At 50.9% G+C, this 24,639-nt stretch overlaps 2 protein-coding genes across 12 annotated transcripts in view; one reads left to right on the top strand and one right to left on the bottom strand.

Annotated features, from left to right (window-relative positions):
* Rnft2 (ring finger protein, transmembrane 2) overlaps positions 1-19,880 on the top strand; it is a 54,777-nt gene extending 34,897 nt beyond the window's left edge. For 8 of the 11 annotated variants that reach the window (XM_006530344.2, XM_006530349.2, XM_006530348.2 and 5 more), the window contains 4 exons: positions 7,691-7,840; positions 9,183-9,248; positions 9,365-9,466; positions 16,948-19,880. In XM_006530344.2, the coding sequence (XP_006530407.1) occupies positions 7,691-7,840; positions 9,183-9,248; positions 9,365-9,466; positions 16,948-17,082 (453 nt within the window). In that variant the 3' untranslated portion in view covers positions 17,083-19,880. The other 3 variants (NM_001109902.1, NM_172998.3, XM_006530350.2) reach the window with 2 other exon arrangements.
* Positions 19,881-21,135: 1,255 nt separating this feature from the next.
* The window catches only part of Hrk (harakiri, BCL2 interacting protein (contains only BH3 domain)), a 19,715-nt gene continuing 16,211 nt past the window's right edge, over positions 21,136-24,639 (bottom strand). The window contains exon 2 of the mRNA NM_007545.2: positions 21,136-24,639. This exon is cut by the window's right edge and continues 1,497 nt beyond it. The gene's annotated coding sequence lies outside the window, so the exon portion shown is untranslated.

Genomic DNA, 24,639 nt, shown 5'->3' with positions numbered 1-24,639 from the left:
ATCTTTGGCATTAGAGTCCTGTGAAATGATGGCCATAGGAATCCGCCTAGCTGTTTGAACCATAGCTCCACCCAAGCTGTCCACCAAGACTCAAGTGAGAAAGCCAGCCCAGCAGGGAGCAAGTGCTCCAGGAGGTGGGGGTAGGGGGTGGGAGGAGCCAGTGCAAAGGCCCTGGGGTTTGACTGTGCCTGGCTCACAGGGATGCTGGCTGATGGTACATTGTACAGATAATGGAAGACATGGTGCTTTAGACACCTCTCTGAGTGTGCCAGAAGACACTGGTCTGAGCGAGTCTGACACAGTTTGGAGTCTGAGCGAGTCTGACACAGTTTGGAGTCCAAGATTGGCCTAGTATTCTGAAAGCTTGGACTAGCCACCATGCGAGGGATTTACTGCAAAGAGCCGTTTGTATTAGGATCTCTAAGTGAGTTGAACATTGGTCATGACAGCCAGAGACATCAAGGGCGTGGAAGGGGTTTGGTCACAGAGAGGAGACATACTTCACTAAAGGTGCCCAGCTGGGAAAGGGCAGGGCTAGGATTTGAATCTGGCCAATAGGAACATACAAAGACCTAAGCTTTAATCACAGGTCCACTACTGGCCAGCCCTACCTCTCTTTTCAGGTTGCTATGGCAACCAACCTGAAACCAGATGGCTTCTCACAGTAGGGAAGGCTGTAGGATCCAAGATCAAACCCTCATATGATTTAGTTCCCGGTGAGACCCCTTAATCTGTGTTCTCTCTGTGTAGGACAGGATGGCCTCGAACTCACAGCTACTTCCTTTCTCAGCCTCCAAGACTCCATGAGGATGAGGCTGAAATTATAGGGATGAACCTATTAGTTTTACAGATGTGTCTGTGTGAGTGGGTGTGTGTACCCAGAAAACTATGTAAGGTCTCTAAGACATTGTAAGCCCCCTGATATGGGTGCTGGGAACCAAACCCAAGTCTCCTCTACAAGAGCAACAAGGGCTCTTAACTGCTGAGCCAGCCATCTTTCCAGCCTGTGGTATCTCTTTTTTTGTTTGTTTGTTTGGTTGCTTGGTTGGTTGGTTTGAAACAGAGTTCCTCTGTGTAACCCTGGTGGTCCTGGAACTCACTCTGTAGACCCGCCTGGCTTCTAACTCATAGAAATCTTCCAGCCTCTGCCTTCCAAGTGCTGAGATCAAAGCTGTGCACCACCACTGCCTGGCCATGGTGTATCTTATAATGGCACCAATCCTGTCACAAGGTGCCACCTCATGTCCATATCACTTCCCATGGGCCTTGTGTCCCAGTGCAGCTGGCTGTGTCTCCAGGTTCCACACCAAGCATTTAAGCCTACTATGGCTCCGCATTACTCAGGGGGCTTTGTGGCTATACTGGAGTGGGCAGACCGTTTGTCATTGTTTCCTAAGCAACAGAGTCTATTTATATGGTGTTTACATTGTATCCACATCAGAAGCCACTGCAGCCTACAGGGCGTGGCTTCTATGCAGACATTCTACTATCTTGTATGAGAGATTTGAGCATCACAGATTTGACCATGTTTTGTTTGGAGGATTCTAGAACCCTCCCCTGTGGACACTGAGGGATGGAGATTAGGGCTTTGGTGTATAAGTTTGAGGAGATGTAGTGTGGTCCAGAGACTGCAGAGTACCCTTGCCGAAATGCTGCTACTCTCTCCTCCTCCCCCCCCCCCTTCCTCCTCATCCTCCTCTCTCCTCTCATCCTCCTCCTCCCATTGTTCTCTCCTCTCACCCTCCTCCCTCTCCTCATCCCCCTCCTCTCCCCCTCCTCCCCCTCCTCATCATCCTCCCCTTATCCTCCTCTTCCCCTTCTCTTCCCTCTCATCCTCCTCTTCTCCTCCTCCTTGTCCCATCTTCCCCCTGCCCCTTCTCTTGCCCCTTCTCCTCTTCTTTTTGTTCTTCACTTGAAACCAAAGTCATTAATTCTTTCTGTTTTGTGATTCCCAAGTTTATTTGGGGTATGCTGGGGACAGCTCATCTCTCTGCCATGTGATATCCTCCTGGCCAGGACAGCCCATCCAGGCCTGGTCTCTTCATTCTGCTACTTCAGCTGAAGAAGCAGAAGTGGTTGGCCCAGGCTCCCAGACTCTTCTCTTGCTCCCCCTGCCCCACCCTGCCCTCAGCTGGCCCCACAGACAGTGAAAGCAGGGAAGGGAAAACTGCCCCATCTCCTCAGGTCTGGACAGTCTACTCATGTCTGCCTCACTTCTAACCTGCTTACCTTCCTTCCTTTCTGGGTTTCCTCCCACTCCTTCTTCATCTCCCTCCCACTCTGATGTTGGGGTTGGAACTCAGAGTTTCATATACGAAGCCACCCTGCCCCACTGCATCCCCACTCATTACTTCTCTGAATCTGAACTCTTCCATGTCTCTTTCCAGTGTAGCACTAGCATGGAGCACTCCCAGGCCAGGGTCAGCCTGAGGCCAAGCATAAGCTGTAGCCATATCCTGCACTCTCACTGTGAACCTGTATTATAGACCCCTTAGTCCCTGGGATCTTCATGGTATCTGTGATCCAGGCCACCTGGGTTCCTGAGAGTGGAGAGTTGAACTTTCAGGAAGTTTGCAATGGACCTTATGGGAGTATTTACACCACAGAAATTGGCAAACATACAAATCAGGGACTGTTTACCCCCAGGGACCTGGTTTACCAGAATGCCACTGCATGAAGTTGTGCAAGTGTGAGTTTATGTGGATGTGTGTGTGAATGTATGAGTGTGTGTGTCAGCATATGAATATGTGTGTGCATGTGTGTGTGTGTGTGTGTGTTGTAAGTATCTGTGGGAGTGTGGGGGTGTAGGTAATGATAGCGAATGTGTGTGAGTGCGGTAGGTGGGTGTGGACTATGTGTACACATGTACATATGTTTGTCTTTGTATGTAGATGAAGCAAGGCTTAGGGAAGTGATATTACTGTCCAAAGTCAGCCCATTTAGTGAGTGGCAGACCGGAGTGTGGCAAGTCTCCTACCATGAGCTCTGAGCTGTCCTGCCTCAACAGAGAATGCTCAGTGTGAATATTTGTTAGTCTCAGGACACATGGACAAGCAACCCTCCCCCTCTGTGTCCACATTGATGTCTCAGAATGGTCCCTCTCCTCTGTCCTCCTCACTCTTCAGGCCAGCAGGAAGTACCCTGTGTTCATCTCGTGCCTGCCCTCTCCTCAGCCCCAGGTTCTTCAAGCTTTTGTTCTTTTCATGTTTGCCTTCTTTTCTGTGTCCCAACCCATCCTGACAGTGAGGAAGGGAGACTGCAGCTCGTCTGGGACCGCCCCTGCCTGCACCCCCTTCCCCCATCACAACTCCCAGCCCAGAGCCCTCCCATCACTTCCCCACCCCTCACCCCACAAGCCTTATAACAGTCTCCATGTGTCTCTCCTGGTGACAGGGAGGAGAGGCGCCCGCACTCCTTCGCCCTCCCACTGTTGGACATGCCATAGAAACTCCGCCTTCTGTTTGGTGGTCGTCAGAAGTAACATGCAAGAAACCTGGAATTAGGAAACTGCTTAATTAGGGAGGACGTGTGTTCTCCCAGGATATGCACAGTTCCCAGTGGCCACCCCACCCCACAGCTAATTGCTACTTTTAAGATGGTTCCGCTAGGCTCTCACTCCCTTGATTTTATTCTCCCTGACACAAGGGCTTGCTGAAGAAAGTGTTCTTTCCCACATTCCAGCTCTGACTTTCTGTCAGCAAAGTGGAAGAAAGAGCCAGGAGTAATGAGGGTCGAGCCTTCTGCCCTACTGTGTGCAAGGATATGCCCTGAGTCAGAGATGCAGGGTGGATGACCTGAACTCAAAGATCTCTGGGAGCCTTGGAATCCAGCGGGAAAGACTGGGGCTAAGGCTGGGAGAAATGAGAGAGAGGAGGGAAGATGAAGAAAAGAAACATGCATGAAGGATGGATGGATGATGGATAGATGGATGCATTCAGTCGCAAGCATTCACATTCAAATAAATAAATAGGTCAGGGCAGTCAGTGCACCCATAATTCCATCATGATGGAGACAAGACGGTGGTGAGCCAGCATAACAGGGGAACCCCAGATTCAGTGAGAGACCCCATCTCAGAAAACAAGTTAGAGACTAATTAAGGAAGACACTCAACCAACATGCCTCTGGCCTCCACACATGCATGAATACACACGTCTGCACCTACATGCATACATACTTGCATATGTACCCACCGACACACACACATACACACACTGCACATGCATACATACAATGTGATGCAGACTGAGGCCCACCTCCAGGTTTGTCTGTGAGAATGTTGTCTCCAGGAATGGTTCCTACATGATGGATGGATGGATGGATGGGTTTCTTCATGGGTTCGTAATTGGGTTCCTTTATTGGAAGGTGATAAACGATAGAGGTGCAGCCTCGCTGGGAGAAGTGTCACTGGGCCCTGTCCCTGGAGGATGTATCTTACTCTGTTCCCTTTTTTTCTGTTTCCCGTCCATCCTGAAGAAGCTGCCTGACTTCACACTCCAGTTGCCATGGTACCCTTCCTCACAGTAGACCTAGAAACACAAAGCCATTGTCCCCTCATGGAGACCTCTGCTGGTTAAATAGTCCTCGCCTCCAGTCATTTTTGTCAGGGTTTTTGTGTAAGGCCAGCAGTTCTTAACCTGAGGGTTGCAAGCCCTTAGGGGTCACTTATCATAAATCCTGCGGTCAGATGCGAGGGAAGCGTGGAGCAGCTAAGCTTGGATAACCAGGAAAGCAGTGGGGTCTGCGGAGCTTGGGACCTGCTGTCTGGTAGAGAGAGGGCAGGGCCTGCTCGCCATCCAGGGGTAGGTACCATCAGCACATGACAGCCATCCCTGACTTCCACAAGTTCCCAAAGGAACTAGAATTGCCTCCAGGTGATACTTCTGGGGTGAGAGACCATATGAATGGAGCATCAGAAGGAAAGGAAGGCCCTTCAGAAAACGGGACCCCCCACACACACTCAGGGGACCCCACATACATACACATAAAGGGGACACACATAAAGAAGACCCACACATGCACATATAGAGGACCCACACACATACTTGGGACCCACACACACAGATACACACACATCCAGGGGACCCCCCTACCCTCCCACACACACACATTCGGGGACACACACATACAGGGGACCCCCCCATACACACACACATACACAGGAACTCAGCCAAACAGTCACATGGGAGCAGATGGCTAGATGACCAGTCTTGGTCCTTACACGTATCTGCTTCAAGGAGTCGCCTTTGGATGCTGAGCGCCTACTGTCATGACAAATGGAGAGAGGATAAAGCCTCCCTTTGGGCCTTTGGCTGCTGAAACGGCTTGGCTCATAAAGATGCTCACTGCTAAGACTGATGATCTGAGTCTGACCCCGGAGCCTGCGTGGTGGAAGGAGAGAACAGATTTCCTCCAAGTTGTCCTCTGACCTCCCCACACAAGCTGTGGCTCACACAAGCACTCTACACTAGAGAAACAACAGGCGATAGTTTCTGTAAAGAACTTGCGCTCATGTCCTGCACAGGCTTATTCCTTCTCCTGGGCCGTCTCCCATCACCGAGTCCTTCATCTTTGTCTTGAAGAGTCCTGGGTGGTTATTCTGCAGGCTCCATTATTTGAATTTGTCTCTCTTTTCCTCGTGGTTCCATTGAGGACAACAGACGTGACACTGTCCTTCCCATCGTGTCATAGTCCAAGATTTATGGCGTCAGGGTGACTTATGAGGAGGGTGCTGACCCTGGTTGCTTGGGTAATATGGAGTGTGGTTAACCACAGAGTTGGTGTTTCACAGGGTAATCTTTCATGGCTGTGTGGCGCTCCATCATACATCTCCAACAGTCAGGCCCTGCCTCTTGTGTGTTTCCTTTGTAACCTCTTTGCTGTTACAAAGATCGTCCTGGTGACAGTCTTTCTTGGCACATTCTGTGGGAAGCCCTGGTTACTTTGTTAGAGGAGTTACAGGCACAGAGCTCACTGACATTTTTAAGGCTCTGGACACCCAAGGAAGGGCTGTTCGCTCGTGTGTGTGTCTGTGTGTGTGTCTGTGTGTGTGTCTGTGTGTGTGTGAGAGAGAGAGAGAGAGAGAGAGAGAGAGAGAGAGAGAGAGAGACAGACCCTGTCTTATCCAAGTGTGATGTACATATAATAAAGTACACAGCTTTGCAACATAATTTCTGTGAGCTGAGACATGGGACCATACCCACATAAGCACCATTACCCATAATCCCCTAGTGTTCCTTAGAGTCTCACCCTCACCTTGGACAGCCACAGTTCTCCTTTCATCTCACTCTGGCTTAATGCTACCTGCTCTAAGACTGTGTGTAAACAAGGGTTGAAAGAGAGAGACAGAGAGAGAGAGGCAGGCATGTGTGTGTGAGAGAGAGGTGTATGTGTGTAAGAGAGAGCAATTGTGTGTGTGTGTGTGTGTGTGTGTGTGTGTATGAGAGAGGGGGGGGGAGGGAGGGAGAGAGAGAAAGAGGGAGAGAGAGAGAGGCATGTGTATATACAAGTCATGTGTGTTTGTGTGCATGCAGACTCCCCAAATTTATGCTGAGTGTCTTCCTCAATAACTCGACTTTATCCCCTGAGGCAGGATTTCTCACTGAACCAGGAACTCACTAATCCAGCTCCAGCTTTGCCTGGGACCCCTGTTCCTGCTTCCCAAACACTGGGATTGTACTGCGCCTGCCTGGTTTTTTATGGGTGGGAAGAATCTGAACTCTGGTCTTTACATTTGTTTGGCAAACCCTTTACCCCCTAAACCATTTCCCCAGCCCAATATGAAGGCTTTTGAGACCATCTTCAAAGCAATATAACCTCTGGGAAATCCATACAAGTTGATAGACGTATCAGTTATCTGTTAGCTACACTCTCGGAGCAGTCTCCTATTTCATAAATATTGCCTGAGTTGGTGTTAGGTGTTCAGCTATGGGCAGTGCATTTGGGTAGTTTCCAGTCAGTGGCTCTTGTGATTACAGGTATCTAGAACATTTTCTACAAGTGGGACCTATTTCCATTTCTATCAGGGAACGTCTTTGGAGGGGTGTCAAAGGCCCTCCCCATCAAGGTAGCATTTACATGAAGGAGAAGCTTACCCCCTCCTGCCCCCAGAAAAGGCCCTGCCTCCGGAGGCTTGTTCAAGGCCAAAGGGTAGCAGGAGCTTGTACCTGTAGCATCCCCGGGGCACAGAAGAAGGTCCTCTTCCTGCTTAGTATCTTTACTGTACATCTCAGAGCAACCCCTGGGGTGAGAGACCAGAACCTCATTCTGAGAATCAACCATGCTGAGATATCTCCCAAGTCAGAACTGCAGAAGTGGGTGCCTGCTTTGGCTCCCAGCCTGGCCTTCCTTGCTTCTATCCTGGGTAGTGTGGGGAGGCAGCGAGCTACCCTGTTCCCTCCATACTGCACTGAGGCAGACAGTTGACCACACCCACGCCCCATTCCTGATACCTGATCCTGACACTTTGATCCTGGGGACAGTGGACAGTGGGTGGTGGGCAAGGACTTCAGGCAGGAGCCACGTCTCCCTGGCTACATCCATCAGTCCCCATTAGAGCCAGCTTGAGTGCTTTCCGAAGCTGATTAATGGCCTGCCTGTGACCTGGACTGTCATTACGGCCCTGCCTGGGCCCCAGCTCTGTCCTCTGGGTCTTTGCTGCTAACACTAATTGATGCTTTTTGTGTGGTTGCAGGGAAAGTTTTATCTGGTCATTGAGGAGCTGAGCCAGCTGTTCAGGTCTCTTGTCCCCATCCAGCTGTGGTACAAGTACATCATGGGGGACGACTCCTCCAACAGCTACTTCCTGGGAGGAGTCCTGATCGTCCTCTACAGTCTCTGCAAGGTGAGCTGCTTGCTGGGCCAGGTTTGGGGGGCTGCCGAGCAGCTAGGACCAGCCACTAATGTCTGCCTGTTTTAAATCAAAACGTTATTTCATATAACATAGAAGTAACCATCCATCAGTCTATCCTTTTCTCCCTTCTTTCTCTGGTGCTGGGAACTAAACCCAGGGCTTCGCTCATAGCAGGCAGGCACTCTGCCGTTACACTGTCTCCCTCTCTAAAACTCTGTTATAGGGTCTCGCTACGATCCCAAGCAATCCTTGAACTCCCAATCCTCCTGCCTCAGCCCCCGGAGAAGCTGGGAAGGATTGCAGGTCTTCATGATCAGGGCGGGCTAACCTTAGGCCATGTACAGTCGATGGCACTTGCTGTCACAGTGTGCTACAGCCGCCTCCCCTATGTGGTTCATGATCAGGGCAGGTCTTCATGATCAGGGCAGGCTAACCTTAGGCCATGTACAGTCGATGGCACTTGCTGTCACAGTGTGCTCCAGCCGCCTCCCCTATGTGGTTCCCAAGCATCCCCTGATTTCATAAACAAACCTACTACCCAGATCTTCTCTTCGGGACAACAGCCATTCTCCATCCCTCCTGCTCCCCAGCCTCCAACCGACCGACACCAATTCTGCCTCTATAGATGCACTGATGCTAGGTGTCTGCTCTCGGATGTACAATGGCCTTTGATTGTGGCTCATTTGATTTATTGAGATTTATTGACATTTTTGAGATTCACCCACATCATAGCATCATAACATACACTGATACTTCAAAAAATGTCTTTAGTGTTAACGGTGGGACATGCATGCCACTGTGCATGTAGAGGTCAGAGGACAACTTTTGGGAGTCAGGTCTCTCCTTACCGACCCCCCTGGGTTCTAGGGATTGGACTCAGGAAGTCAGGCTTGATGGTAAGTACCTTATTGAAGCATCTTACTGGCCCTAAAAAGTAAACTCCCATTCTCTCGCTTGCCTCTCTCCTCACTTCCTTCTCTGTTTCTGACTTTAAAGGGCCTAGGGACAATGAATGTGTCCTTCCAACAGGACCAGCCAAGCAATCAGTGTAGAACCAGCCTTGAGGCCTTATCTTGCTCACTGTGATCAGCTAGCAGTGGCTGGCTATAGTGCTGGGGAAGTGATGTGATTGATAGTAATGCCTGCCCTGGGCTTGGCAAGGGGAAAGAGTACTTTCGCTGTTTGGTCAGAGTAACAGAGGAGACTGTTGATACCAGGTGTCAGGACAGAAAGTCAGGCAAATGGAAAGATGTTTTCCTGAAATGGTCAGTCAAAGCCGAAGGTGAGGACTGCCACAAGGCTGTTCTCAGCCTTTGCTCTTCTCTCCTTTCAGTCGTTCGACATCTGTGGTCGCGTGGGCGGACTCAGGAAAGCATTGAAGCTCCTTTGCACCTCACAGGTGAGTGAGTCCCAGGCCCAGGGAACCAAATGGTGCAACCCACGGCAGCCCTTCCTCATCTCGCAGACACAGAAAGGCCCACGGCTATGTTTGTCTCCCCCCTCTCCCTCAAACAGAATTACGGGGTCCGAGCCACAGGGCAGCAGTGCACGGAGGCTGGCGCCGTCTGCGCCATCTGCCAAGCTGAGTTCCGAGATCCCATGATTCTCCTGTGCCAGGTGAGTAAGCAGTGCCCCCAGTGGGGCCCCACTCCAGAAAAAAACTGATCTGTGAGCACATCTTTAGGGGCGACCTGGTCAAGACCAGAAGCAGCTAGACCGAGGTTCAAATCTCCGTCCTGCTTTTTTTTTTTCTGGCTGAGTAGCCAGGGGCAGGCTGCTTTTCCTCCCCGAGGCTCAGTGCTGTTGGTAAATATGGAACTTGTGCATCTTGGTGTGGTGCAATATCAGACTGTTCTGAGTGCGGACCCCAGCCACATCCATTCTGCCGGGTATTCCCGGCTGGTGAGATGAGCCAGTTCAAGACAAATGAAAGTATACTGGCAGGTTTATTGGGGGCACCTCTTGGTGAATTCACCGACCACCCAGGAGTTGGACAGTGAAGTCACCAGGGAAAGGGAAACAGAGGGAAAGGGGAAAAGAGAGAGAGTCAGATATGGAGGCAGTGATCAAAATGTCTGGATTATGCACTGAAGAACTTCATCATACAGGGTGGGGTAAGCTGGGAGAACCTAGAGGCTAGGTCTACTTTGGATGTAAAATATGCACCTCCTCCTCTGGTCCAGGGTCTGAAACCCATTCTGTAAAAATGTCCACGGTAGACGTAACTCATCCTACTCGTGCTGACTGTGCATTGTACCACTGAACACCGCTCCCTCTCACCCTAGCAACAGTTGCCGGTTTTGCTGGTATTTGAGACAGGGTCTCACTGTGTAGCCCAGGAATCCTGGAACTCGGGATCCTTCAGCCTCTGCCTCCCAGCCCTGAGATCACAGGTGTGCACCACCACACCCCGCTTCTTGAAGTGTTCCTGATCCCTGGGCAATGTGGGGGTGCCACTCCATCTCCCACAAAATGATCATGATGCCTTTGTGTACTGCGTATGTGTCCAACCGACTGCAGTTACAGGCGTGTAGTACTGCCTGTACCACCCGCCATGCAGAGCTGACCCTGCGTGGCTCAACACAGCCGTTGCCAGCGCTGTCTTTATTATTTTCAGTAAAGTTATCATTACCCTTTGTTTTCATCATTATGGGGGGGGGTCCCCAAGCCACAGTGGTAAGTGCTTTGACTCTCTAATGTGCCCCTTCCCCTCTTTCTGACCCTAGGGGCCATGTGTCAATTAAGTAGATGTGAGGGGGGCAGGTAGGGGCAGGCAGAGTTCAGGGGAGAGGCGGAGGGCACACAGAGCCCGTCCCCTCCTTGGGAAGCTTGTGGTCTCCTTAGGGACTCAGAGACATATTCATAAATAACTATGAAACAAGGCAGGCAGTGATAAGAGCTGTGGAAGAGAGATTCATGTAGAGTCCCCAGGGACCGGGGCAGCGAGGGAAGTGCTCCAACACAGGGAGACTTTTTGCATAAGCCTGGGTTCCAGAAGGAATGAGAAAGAAAGGCAGATGGCCTCCCTAACACCCTCGGAAGATGGGATAGGAGGTGGGGTCCTCTTTTAGCATTAGCAAGAAAATTTGTTATTGCTGTTTTAGAAAGAGTTTTTGAAGAAGTTTGGTTTTAATTGAATTTTTAATGCTCTTTCTGCCTTTTTTTTTTTTTTTTTTTTTTTTGAGACTGGGTCTCTTATGTAGCCCAGACAGTTTCAAACTCACTATGTGGCTGAGAATGGCTGAGCCTGATCCTTCTGCCTCTGCCTCTCTGCCTCTCTGCCTCTCTCTCTGCCTCTCTCTCTGCCTCTCTCTCTGCCTCTCTGCCTGTCTGCCTCTCTGCCTCGAGTGCTGGGATTGCAGGTGCTGTGGCCAGGGCCTCAAGTGTGCTGAGCAGACAAGCTACTAACTCAGCTGCAGCCCCACCCCCTTATTGTCATCTGCTTTTAAATGGACAGTGAGGCCAGCTGTGGTGGTGTACATCTTGAATCCCAGCACTTGAGAGGCAGACAGAAGGATCTCCCTCCACAAGTTCAAAGCCAGCCTGGGCTCCATGGCCAGCCCCTGTCCAAACAGGCAAACAGAATGACAGGTTGTGTGCCTGAGTCAAAATTCAGAAGGGAGACATGACAGCCAGCTAGAATGTGCAACTGGGTTTGGATCCCAGAACGTGGAGGAATATAAAAGTGCTATTTGATGAAATTTGAATCAAGTCTAGAGTCCATCCATTGTAACATGCCAACCTGGCTCTCTTGGCTTTGGCAAATGCTCTTCTCAGGCATGCAGTACTTGGAGGGGAAACTGAGGCTGGGTGAGGGCCATGTTTCCATCACTGAGCTTTTCCATAACTCTGAACTTATTCCAGAAGAAAAGGATTTTTTTTAAAGAAAAAGATTGCAAGATATGCAAGGATAGGAGCTAGTGAGGCAGCAAGGTGCCTGTGTGGTTGAGGGTGTTGGCTGCGTAGCCCAATGGCCTGCACTCAGTCCCTAGAACCGTGTGGTAGAAGGAGAGAACTATCTCTCATACATTCTCCTCCAACCTCCACATGTGCACCATGGTACACACACACACATAAAATAATACATATGTACATACATACATGATACATATATGCATACATAATACATGTATACATAGTTACTTGCATACAAAGGCTAGTGACAGGCCTTTGTCACCAGGTCTCTAATACATCTACGTAATACATACATACATATGTACGTACATACATATGTATGTACATACATGATACATATATGCATATATGCATATAGATACATATATGCATATATGATAGATACATATATGCATATATGATACGTGCATGTATACATACATACTTGCATGCAAAGGCTAGTGACAGGCTGCTTGCCCTTGTCACCAGGTCTCTGTCCTGTACCAACCACAACAACACAGTTACCAGCTTCCTTCATCTCTTGCCAAAGACATTTTATAGAATTCAAAATCACGCCAAACATAGCATGTTCACGTGTTTAGTGTGCATGTGTGTCTGTGTACATTTTACAAACATATACACCCATAAACATCTTTTACAGCAACATGAACTTGCAACATAATCTCCCTGAGCTACGTGTTGCTCAGCACCATTGTAACCTGTGTCTGGTGCTCAGAGATCACCCCTCATTCTGCCTTACAGCCACAGACCTGACATTCGGTGGATAGACCACCATTTGTATGGCTATGTCCTGAGAGGCACAGCCTCTTACCATCTCTTGTTACTGCGAAGATGGCTGTCACAAAGGTGACTGAAATAGATTGATCGTGCCTGCCTGAGCCCACGGTGTTGATTAAATGAGTTCTCTCAGGTAGATCCTCAGAAGCCTGTGACGGGGCTCAGCACATGGTAGCTGTTCCCAGCAGACACTCTGTCTTGGTGGTGGGGCTCTTGGTCACATGAATTCCTACTTGGTAGAATTCCTGGGTGAGGGGTCGCTCGTTTACTAAATTGCCCTCTTTGGAGAGACTACCTGCCTGTTCCCCATACCAAGTGTGCCCCAGCCGCTTGCCCCACCCTCCCTTGCACGCAGCATTCCCGAAGCCCTGGGCTTTGCCAGACTGACAGGTGACAGTGCTGTCGAGCTCCGCTTTCATTTGCATCTCCCTAATTATGAGCGTGGCTGGGCAGCTCTGCATGTGCTTTGGAGCCATCTGTATTTCCTTCCCCGTGACGGGGATCATCTGAACATGATGGTGAGGTGGAATTCGTTCTCCTGGCAGTCTCCTCCGGGCCTCAATCTGCCTGTCTCTTCCATTCTTGCACCACGTCTTCCCAAAGGTGGAGGAGGGACACTTGGGAGGGGGTAGACAAGACACCATTGTCCTAGAGCTAGAAGTGACAGCCACATACAGCGGCTGAAGGTACATGAGTGTTGGCTGTCTGAGCTCACAGCCCCACCTTGCTCTGCTGCCATGTGCTGGGCCTGCAAGGGCTGAGGTGACCCATAGGTGAAAGGGCCTTACTTCATCAATGAATGAACAAGTTCAGATGTCACCTAAGAAAGGCTTCCCCATTTGTGCCTCCCCAGACTAGCTGTGATCCTGGCTACTGTGGTCTTACATAGTGTGTTCTATACACTATAGTCTTACAGACTGTGGTCTTATACACTGTGGGTTTTCACCACAGAGACCTTTCCAGTTGTTACGATGAGTACTTATGGAACAAATGGTTGTGTAAGATCTCTCTCCCCTTGGCCAAACTGCAAGCACCTTGATAGTGGAGGCTACAACTCTCTTGTTTAGCAGTAGAGACATAGTCTGGGCACAGTGAGTGGGTGGGTGAGTAGGTGTGTGGGTTCATGGATGGATGGGTGGATGGATGGATGGATGGATGGATGGCCCTCCTGTCTCACCTTCAAAGAGTTTCCAAGCAAAACTCAGCACATCACTTCCTCTGCCTTCAATGTTCCCTTTGAGGTAGCACCTGGAAAGATTACAGGTGGAGGGTGGTCAAGCAGTGATATCCTCCGAGGCTGCAGCTCTGCTCTAGTGCTGGTCCAGGAAGCCTCCCCACATGTGCTCCTGGCCACCACTCACCGAGATACAGGAGCTCGGGAACTGGGGATGCTCAGTCTCAAGTCAGGCTTCTTTGTTTTGTTTTAAAGATTTATTTATTTATATAAGTACACTGTAGCTGTCTTCTAGACACACCAGAAGAGGGCGTCAGATCCCATTACAGATGGTTGTAATTGCTGGGAATTGAACTCAGGACCTCTGGAAGAGCAGTCAGTGCTCTTAACCGCTGAGCCATCTCTCCAGCCCTGAAATCATACTTCTTGGAAGGGCTCCTTTGCCAAAGAGCAGAGAGTGGTCAGAGGACAAAGCACATCCCTAGTTCTGGACCACTGTGAGCCTGGCTGAGGGTGTGACCAGCTGACAAGACACCCATTGATTTGGGCTTAATATGCGTAAGAGGCTGTATCTTTCTCTATCTTAAGACTACCCGTGGGGAGAGAAGAGCTCTGCTTATTAGCAGAGCAGAGTTGGGCTCAGGAAAGCAAAGACATGCTTGCCCAAGATACAGAGCCAGGATTCACACCCAGGGCCTCTAGTGCTGTTGGCTCTGTCCTCTCCAGTAAGCCTTGCCTCAAGTCACGGAAGGCTGTGCTGGGGGGAGGGGGATTAAGGCACCTCCCCTAGGATTCTTGACAACATGCTGAGGTCTGTCGGACAAAGCCTGTCCTCACATAGCCCAGGTGGGATTAAGGCACCTCCCCTAGGATTCTTGACAACATGCTGAGGTCTGTCGGACAAAGCCTGTCCTCACATAGCCCAGGCGGGATCCAGGCTGCGTTTACCCTGACTGCTGCATCCTTTCCCTTATGGAATGTGTACTTCCTAAGCTCTATAACCAAGCAATACAGCTCATGGTGGCCCTGGCCCTCTAGGCCATCATCCACCCCAGGGTGAAAGAGCTTGTCCTGGGCAGGTGTGGCTCTCCCAATGCAGTCAGAGGTAATGATGTTTGCAGCTCTGTGTTTAAAAAGCAGACCATAGCCGGGCATGGTGGCGCACGCCTTTAATCCCAGCACTTGGGAGGCAGAGGCAGGCAGATTTCTGAGTTCAAGGACAGCCAGGGCTACAAAGTGAGTTCCAGGACAGCCAGGGAGACCTGTCTTGAAAAACCAAAAAAAAAAAAAAAAAAAAAAAAGCAGACCATGCCTGAGGCTGCGGTTTAATCCCAAGTCTGGACATGGCTGGCCTAGTTTGTGACTTAAGAGGATCTAAGATTGATTAATTGACTTGTGTGTGCGTGTGTGTGTGCTTGTGCATGTGTGTGTGTCTTATGCATAATAGTCACATCTTCAGCAATGTTTGTACAGACTCAGTTGTTTCTGAGCTCGTGTCTCAGACCTCCCAGCATGCACACTATACACACAGCACAGAATGGACCAAGAATGACTCAGACTCGGGCACTGTGTGTATCAGCTGCCGCTGCTACAGAGCAAGTTGTTCCAAAACATGGTAGCAACACTATAGACATCTGTGATTTCACAGTTCCCATGGGCCACGAACCCAAGCCCTGATTCGCTATGGCCTCTGCTTTGAGGTAACCCACAGGGTAGCATTGAGGGTTTCCTAGCTCCTGGGGGAGCAGCCTCTTCCATATTCTTTCTTTAAGATATGGTTGTGAGCTGGACTTAGATCCTTGTGGCTTGTAGGACTGAAGGTCTTTGATGACTCTTGTGGCCACAAATAGCCCTGGCTTCCTTGCCAAGCTGGAATCGTTGGCGTAAGCCCAGGAGGACCTCAGAGAGTATATAAGCAAGGTGAAAGTCGTGGTTTTTGTAATCTACTCCAGAGGTGACTTCCATTACTGTATTGTCCCTGTTAAAGCAATGCACTATAGGTAAGGGTCCTCAAGGGGGAAAAGGTCACATGAGCCACAATACACAACTGCATGTGACGCTCCTGACTCCCACTGCCTAGCTGCTGTGCATCCTTGGCCCTGTGTCTTCCCCTCTCTGAGTCTCTTTGCTGGGATGTGATCACATGGGTAGAGAGCATCACAGTGGAGGGATTGTATGGCTGCCCCTGTCTGTCACCTGTTAGACCTACCTGCGTCTGTCTGCTTGCTCCAGGCTCACACGGATGTCCTGGACAAGAGACACCGCCATCTCCCTCCACAGCCCCCTTCCTCCACGCAGGCACAGCAGCGTGGTGGTCCAGTAGCCCTGTGCTGCTTTCCTCTGAGATTGCGATGAGACTGAGACACCCGCCGTGTGAACGCAGTTCCCAGGGATCCTCTCCCGACCCCACAGCCCGGAGAGGAGAACCCTCCAGCGTCCCTGCTGCACTCGTGCCCTCTGACCCCAGCCGGGGAAGGTTTTCATCCCATCCTTCATAAGCCTCCTCCCTCTGCAGAGGCAGGCCAGGGCTCCTCAGTGTCTCTGGGCAGATGGGGTTCCCTGAATTCCTTCACCTGACCCTGTTCTCAGCCGAGGAAGCAGGCACAGGGTCTTCCTCACACTAGAGTCTCATGAGTCTCTGTCCTGACCCACGTTAATTTCCCAGACATGGTGACAGAGCTCCTCTGGGGTAGACAGGGGTGGCTCACAGTCACCTGTAACTCCAGTTCTGCGGAACCAACACACACACATACATACATACATACATACATACATACATGCAGGCATAAAAGTCTTTTAAAAGGCTATTAAGTCCACGTTAGTATAAGATGGTTCATATGTGAAACAAACTGTAAAGGCAATTTGAGCTAGTCTTGGTAAGGAATGCCCTGTCAGTCTGTCTGTGTCTGTCTCAGCATCCCCTTGCCCCTTGGACTCAGCCACATGACCTGGCCTCAGGACCTCCGCACATGCTGTCTTCTGCCAGGTGTGCCCCACAGCTCACTCCACCATCCCACAAAGGGTGCTACTTTCTCAGGACTGCTTCTGGAGGCCCCACCTCTGCCTGCCTTCCAGCCAGGGCACCAGCTACCGACATGTCCATTTTAAAGCTGATGGGGCTGCTGTCTGTCGCCCCTCCTAGAGGGCATGCTTGGATGACCTGGCTAGTTGGCTGCTGTGGCCAGGCTCCCGGGTCACCCTCTTTCCCTCTGCTGTCCTCCCCCACCCCCAGCACGTGTTCTGTGAAGAGTGCCTCTGCCTGTGGCTGGACAGGGAACGCACCTGCCCGCTCTGCCGCTCGGTTGCTGTGGATACCCTGCGATGCTGGAAGGACGGGGCCACGTCTGCACACTTGCAGGTGTATTGAGCTAAACATGAGTGTCTGGGGAGCCCAGCCCCAAGGATGCCTGGGAAACAGCCTCCAGGACTTTCTCCTGCCTCCCACCACCTCTATCTGATGACCCCAGGGCCTCCACACCAACACTTCCTCAGCGCCCCAGTACAGTGTGTGTGTCCTACCTCACCAGAAAGGGGAGCCCTCCTCACTCAGACTTGGCTCCCCCACAGGTAGGTGATCCGTCCCCTCTAAGTGGAGGAGTTACCCATACATACACAGTCTCCCTTCATTTAACCTGCTTCCAGCCGCTGGTGCTCAATGCTACGAACTAGTATGAGCTCAGAGAGTACAGTCTGACCCAGGTCTGCACACAGGAGCCGATGGGAGAACGTCCAACATGTGAGCACCAGGCTTCACCCACCTAGCTGACCTTCAAAACAGCAGGATGCACCAAGCATCCCGCTCATGCCGCCTCCTGGCATCTCCACATCAGCCCTAGGGTGGGGCTACTTGCTCTCTCTCACACACACACCATTGGCAGGTGAGAAGCTTGGGGTGGCCGCCCAGCTAGTAAGGGGCCAATGTGTCTCCAGCGCTGCCTGGTGCTGTTGCTGCAAGTGCCCCTCGCTGGCTGAGCATCCGTGGCCTGGGCATACAGCACATCAGAGACAGACTGCTCTGAGCAGGCAGGCAGCGAGGTCAAATGGCAGGAGCCATGGACAGACTGCACCTTTGTGATTCCTTTTCTCCCGGGATCCACCTGGGACAGTCAGTCTCAGAAGGGTCAGCTCTGGTCCAGAGTGTATGCCACCTGCCTTCTGTCATTCTTCTGTCCTTATTCTCATCTACATTGTCCCTCACTGACAGCTCAGGCCTGTGCAGAGCTGTGGACATGGCTACCTCCCCCCCCCACCCCCCGGAGGCTTCAATCCATGTCATAAGTGGCACACGGCTTCGGAGTGATCCATGTGTCGTCCCCCCTCCCCCCCCCCCTCTCTAGTGAGGTAATTAGCTCGGAGAAACAACAGTCCTTCCAGAGTCTCTGAAAAGACTGCTTTATATCTTTAACTAACCGCCCGAGCGAGCGGGAACGCTGGGAGCAGATGGCAGGTGTGCTTTCACATCCTTCGGTCTCTAGGACACAGCTTCTTCTCCCCGCGGGAAACTCTCTGATTGGAAACCTGGGACGAAATAGCACAGGTGACCGCACAGAAGCCTCTGGAATTCTGCCTGCCTCCACTGGCTCCTGACTCGGTTCTCTCACAGCCGGCATCCGCACAACAGGCTGGCCCAAGCCACGTTTGAGATTAGCACCAAGGGGGTTGGGGGAGGGAGAAAGGAGCCTCTGTAGATTCAGGGTGCTCTCTCCTCCCCTTTGTAAATTTAGGACCCATGCCTTGGGCACCCCTGCTGGGACTTCTTCCTCTGCTTGGTCTCCAGGGCACTTTCCTGGTACCAGTAACACACCCACCCTTTCCAGGAGACCAGGGCATCCTTCAAGCTTTGTTACTATGGCAATGGCCATGATGCTAAGCAATCCCACTGCCTGGATGTCCTAAGAGGGAAGGGAGGATGGGCCCTTCTGTCCTCTCTGGTTTGAGGGGGTACCCAGGAGAGTGGTGGGACTGCCTGCAACTGGTTTTTATCAGAGAGATTGCTTTGCCTGAGATGCTGTCAGCATTGTGGAGGGGTGGGAGCTGCAGGAGGTGCACGGAAGTGTAGGGTGGGATGGATCAGATGCAGCCACTGGGAGTCGGGCTTGGAAACCTGACTCCAAACTTTGTGATGTCCCTATACCCTGTATCCCCCCACCCTCCATGGAGCTACAAAACCTAGCATGTTTCTTGCTAGGACTGAGAAAACTAACAGCAGGACTGAAGATGTAGCTCAGTCGGTAGAGCACTTGCCTAGTGTGCAGGAAGCCCTGAGTTCCGTGGCCAGCACCACATGAACTAGGCATGGCAGTGCACAACTGAATTGGCAGCGCTGGGTGGGAGAGGCAGGAGGATTAGAAGGACAAGATCATTCCTTGGCCACATAGCGAGTCCCAGGGTAGCCTGGGCTCTGTGAGACTCCATCTTAAAAGGGAGAACAGGTGAACTAACAGTGTGGGTTACTGGAGAGTGTGCCAAGGGTTTTACACACCCCCTCCATTACTTCTCTGACATCTTGTAAATATAATTATATCCCTACCACACATGGAGCATCCCCTGGGACAGTGAGATGCTCTTCAGTTCCCATCCTTCCAGGGAACACCTCAGATGGCCAGTGGGGTTCATCCAGTTTAGAGGGCTCAGGCAGTTTCCCAGACAGCAGGCTGTGGGAAAGTGTCCCCTGCAGTGGCGTATCAGTCCTTTGCTTTGAGCAGGTCAGTGGAGCATCAGGGGCCGGATATGGCTCCCGGTATATTGTGGGTCACAGACTCAAATCCCTCTGAGTCCTCCAAGTCTTGTGTGTGTGAGGACCTGAGATTAACAAGGTAGGGGAGGCTGGTGAGAGGGCAGAGGTTGAGAGTGCTTGGCTTGCATCTTTAAGAGGACCCAGGACTCACACCAAAGGGCTCACAACTCCAGCTCCAGGGACACACACATCATTTAAAACAAATCTTCAAGAACCATGTGGGAAGAAGAACGGCCTGCTTTGGACCCGAGCCTAACAGGCCCAGCCTTCCAAAGGGAACGGCACAGGTACGGAGCCTTGGGACCATCCCCCACTGCTGAAGCGGAAGTGGGCAGCGACCTGAGGTCCTCTGCTTTTGCTTTGGGACATGTCTTTGGTGTCTTTGAGAACCTTCTGCCAATAAACCTCCCCCATGGATGTAACTTGTATCTGTGAGTCACTGTGCCTCCCGAATCCTGGTAGACCTGTGTTGAGAAGTGGCTCACGTAGCCTGTGGAGAGGCAACAGATGCTTCTCCTTAGAGAAGCTGAGAAGGAAGGAAGCCAGGATGTTGTTGGCTGTAGAGGTGCCTCAGTGGGTAGAGTGCTGGTCGCCCAGGCACGAGGCCCTCATCTGGGTCCCGAGGGTTCATGTACCCTTGTAAACAGCTGGGCATGGCCTGATCATTGACCTCTGGCCTCCATACAGACACATCTGCACATGCGCACGGAAGAGCAGAGGTGAGATGGAGCCATGCGGGATGGTGACTTCTGCGGAGATTTCTTCCAGCAGTATCCCAAGGGAGGTGCCACTGGAGCCCAGGGTGTGTCTGAAACTACCTCTCTCTGGCTTTTGTACTCACAAAAACACACCAGGGGTCCTTGACTTTGAGGGGAGTCTTCGGGGCTTGTTAGTCTGTGCATCCGGGAGGCCCCACATCTCGCCAGCAAAGTGCACCCAGCTGCAGGATTGGGTGTGGAATTGGTGGTAACCCGGAAGGTTTAGCCCCTCTGGGACCCTGTTCTGTGATCTGCTTAAATTCTGCCAGCTAGGGTGGGCGTGCGTCTCCGTGGGAGAGTGCTTGCTGAGTGTGCCCAGGGCTTTGGGTTCCACCTCCAGCACTCTAGGTAGAGAGAACTGCTGAGAACTAGGTGTCCTGGTTCACAACTATAATCAGACTGAGAGGAGGATTTGAGGGGTCAAGCAGTCCTGGGCTTTATAGTGAGCTCTAGCTCAAAACTCAAAATAATTTTAAGAAATATAGACCTTGCCAGGGAGCCAGACAGGCGGAAATCTTAAGTGCAAATTATTAGCATAAGGCGACAATGTATCCAAAAGGGTTTGCTAGCTCCTGGGAGCCACAGGTCCAAGGAAGAGACCCAGTTTCAAAAGACAAGGTAATGCTAGGCAGAGTATAGCACACCAATCCCAGCACTCAGGAGCAGAGGCAGGAGGACAACCTCTGAATTCCTGGTCTCCTCATTGAGTTCCAGGCTAGCCCGAACAACACAGAGATCCTGGCTTAACAAAATAAAACAAAACACCCAGCACCTGCGGATGACCTCTGACTTTCATATGCAAGCACACATGAATACACACAAACCTGGAGGATAAGCGTTCGGCCTCCAGGTCTGCACAGTTGCCATGGTTATCTGCTAGTCTCTGAGGACCCACCTTCCCCGAGAAAACACACAGAGGCATTCATTAGAGGTGCACAGTCAATTTTTAAATAAAAGTGTAACAAATATGTACAAAGCATCCAGGTAGGGGACCCCTCCCCTTACAAAAGAGCACAAGGCAACAAGGTCAGGACCCAGACAGAATGTTCCCCCAAGTTACTGCCTCCCCCAGGCTCCAAATGCCCTCACCGCCATCTTTACCATGCTTACGGGCTCTTTGACTCTTCTAGTGCAAAGACCTTGAGGATCCAGGGTTGGGAGAGAAGATAGAAGGAGAGGGGTAGACAGACTTCCCAGAGCCTCCAGAGTGGTTGGGACAAGCAGTTTGTACATCAGATACCCTTTACCCTGGAGTTTTCTGAAACTGGGGACAGTCCCCTGAAATCCTTCAGCCTGCCCTCAAGTGTCCCCCAAATAAGGCATTCTCTTTTCAGCTAAAGTAGACACTCCCTGCTGGGCCACAGGGTTGTCCCAGCCCTTGGATTAGCAACATTGGCCCTTGAGCTAGAATACCCTGCCTTCACCCACAATGCCTGTTTTTCAATGAGCCACACCAGAGCCACTTGATCTGATACAACAGAGCGGGTACCACGTTGGCTTGGGGGTGGGTGGGGGAGCGGCACACAGACTCCCTTAGTTCAGCCACTTTGCCATTTGCATGCCCTCAGCTTCCTCGCCTGTAAAATGGGACCCATGGTACTACCAATAACAATAGGATGGGAGTCTCTCCGGGGAAGCCTTGGAAAGCGCCTTGTGCAGTGTTCAGTGGCTGTGCTCCTGCGGGGGGTGGGGGGGTCTTTAACTATTGTACAAAAGGGACCAATCCTCCCTTTGAGAAGGAGACAACGTAGCAATTTTTTTAATTGCATTCAGCCCAGAGAGTGGCATGCAGAAAATACTATATAGCAATCTGCCAGCAAGGCTTGGGGTCACAATGGTGACCTGGCAGATCTGTTCTAAATTATGAGCCAGACTGGAAAGGGACATTTCACGGCATCTGGTCTCCAAAAAGGACTGTTGCTGTACCATAACTGAGTCGGTTTGTTCAGACGGGGAGGTCTTCAGCTGGCATACTGTAGATGATCAATAAATAGGTGTCAAGTGAATACATTAAAACGTTAAAAAGATAAACTTTTGGCTAGAGCTTTCAAGAGACACTGTGATGTCTTAGTGGGGCTTCTGAACCAGCTCCTATGAGAATAGTCTGCTGCCCCTCTCCCCAAATCTCCAGGCAGCCTCTGACCCCCACTGATCTCCCCAAGTTGACTCCAGACTCAGAATAGAAAATAGCATGAACCCAGAAGAGAGCCCTGTGTTCTGGTCACTGCCGCTTCTAACAGTTCCGTGTGGACATCCAAACAGTCCACAATATAAGCCAGGGGTAGTGGCCCATGCCAGGAATCGGGAGATGGAGTTCAGGGGTATATCCTCTGCTGTATAGTGAGTTCAAGGTCAGCCTGGCTCCGTGTCTCAAAAAACAATGATAACAAGCAAGCACTCCCCAATAGTGACCCAGTGTCTCCCAGAGATACTTGTGTAGCTCGTGCCAGGACATGCTGCCTCCCCACCAGTTCTCAGTGAGCAAGAATGACATTCTGTCTATTTTAGAAGCATGACAGTAAAGTCAGGTGGACAGAAGACATGAGCTCAGCTCTACAGAGTGTCATCAGGGCATTCAGGGTCTTGTTATCCTGTGACACTGGGCTTCAGTCACCACCACCACCCTCCATCAAGGTAGAAAGGAAAAAGATCAAGGCTATCACAGAGATGGGGAAGCAGCCTCCAGGATAACTGGGAAGGGCTGAGGGATGGGAGAGTGGGGGCATGACCTCCTGGCCCAGGATCATAGACACGGTCCTTCTCAGGCTATCCAAAAGAAGTCTGGCTCCAAATCCATCTAGTCAAAGGGAGCTGGAACCCCAAATGTGAACAGAGCTCTTGCTGGTGGGGGGAATGAAGTGAAGAAGAGAAGCTTCCCGAAGGGAGTGGACCATCTCACAAAGGCTTCGGTCCCACAGACTCCGGGGCTCACCCTCAGAGAGCAGCCAGCAGCTTTGGGCCCAGGTGGCAGATAGCCCCTCAGCTCATCACACAACCAACTCCCTAGCAATGATCTCAGACCTCCCAGGCTTTGTGCACACTCGTACACACACACACACACACACACACACACACACACACACACACACACACACACACTGCTGTCTGCTGAAACCCAGTATGAGGTCTTTTTAAAATTTATTTCAAAGCCTCTCTCCCTCTTCACAGACTCTACATAGAAGCGAGTCAAAATCAATGCGTCTTGGCAGCCAGGGAAAGCAGGATAAAGGGAGTGATCATGCCAGCGCTTCACACACTGTGGAAGTTGGTTTTTTTTTTTTTTCTCTTTTTTTCTTCTTTTTTTTCAATAACACCACCAACAGAAAGGCTGTCGTCCCATTACCTCATGCAGTCCAAGTAACACCATGGCAGAGACAGTGAGACAATAAAGACACAGCCAGCATGCTTCAATATCCTAATACAAATGTCCGTCAAGAAGTCAGATCTCATAGAAAAACAAAACAAAACAAAACAAAACACAGGCATTTTTTAAAAACAACCCCATCAAACCCGGGGCAATGGAGAAGCGCACTAAAATGAACTGTGTGCGTGCCAAGACCCGGATTTGATAAATACGTGGTTTCCATTACTACAGGAGAGTATTTACAGAGGACTTGGCTGAAAAGTCCCATCAAGGAGGGTCAGGGCTGCTTGGCTCTCTCAGTAACACAGCTTCATTGAAATGAAAATCACCAGAGATGCCAAACCCCCCCCTGTGTTTGGAGTTCAAATCCTCCAGGGAGCTATCATTAGCTAACAGGCCAAGCCAGGCTCAAAAACAAAACAGAAAAGAAGAGGTTTTTCTCCCACCCCTCACCCTTGCACTGGGTCTCTCCAGGGTCAGCATGTCCCCACTGTGATCTGGACAGTGTGTCTTTAAAGAGGCTGACACCACCAAGTCCTACCATGGCACACATCTTCTCTGGAAATGTGAGGCGTGCAAGGACTCATTTCTTTGCTAGGAAATGGACGAAATACAAGCAGAGGGTGGCTTCCAGATCATTCTGGGACCCTCTACGTAATTCTGGTTGGGTGAGGGAGGGGCACGGCCTGCTGGCTGCTACTTCCCTGCCAGACAAGCTCGGCTCTTTATTTTTCTTTGCTGAGTTCAGTTCTGGCAGATAAAAGCAGGAGGCCTCAGCACTGAGTTCTCGGTTGCATTTTTTTTTTTAAACTGGGTTATTTAGAAAAATATAAGGCATAGATTTAAAGTGGAGAAAAGAGCCTTTTGACAGCAGACTGAGGAGGTGTGCACTTTCCTGGTCACGCCCACTCTACTGGTCACGCCCAGCAGAGCTGGCCAGGGACCGGTTCCCCAGGTAGCCCGTGCACCTAACCAACTGATGCTTTCTAGCAGACCCTCTGATCCCAGGTACCTGGCAAGTCATCTGCAAATCCAACCAGGAAAAAATGACACTGCTCCGGTAGC

Source organism: Mus musculus, chromosome 5, assembly GCF_000001635.26.
Source record: "Mus musculus strain C57BL/6J chromosome 5, GRCm38.p6 C57BL/6J".
NCBI classification, from domain to species: domain Eukaryota; kingdom Metazoa; phylum Chordata; class Mammalia; order Rodentia; family Muridae; genus Mus; species Mus musculus.
This window is presented reverse-complemented; position numbering and strand designations above follow the sequence as displayed.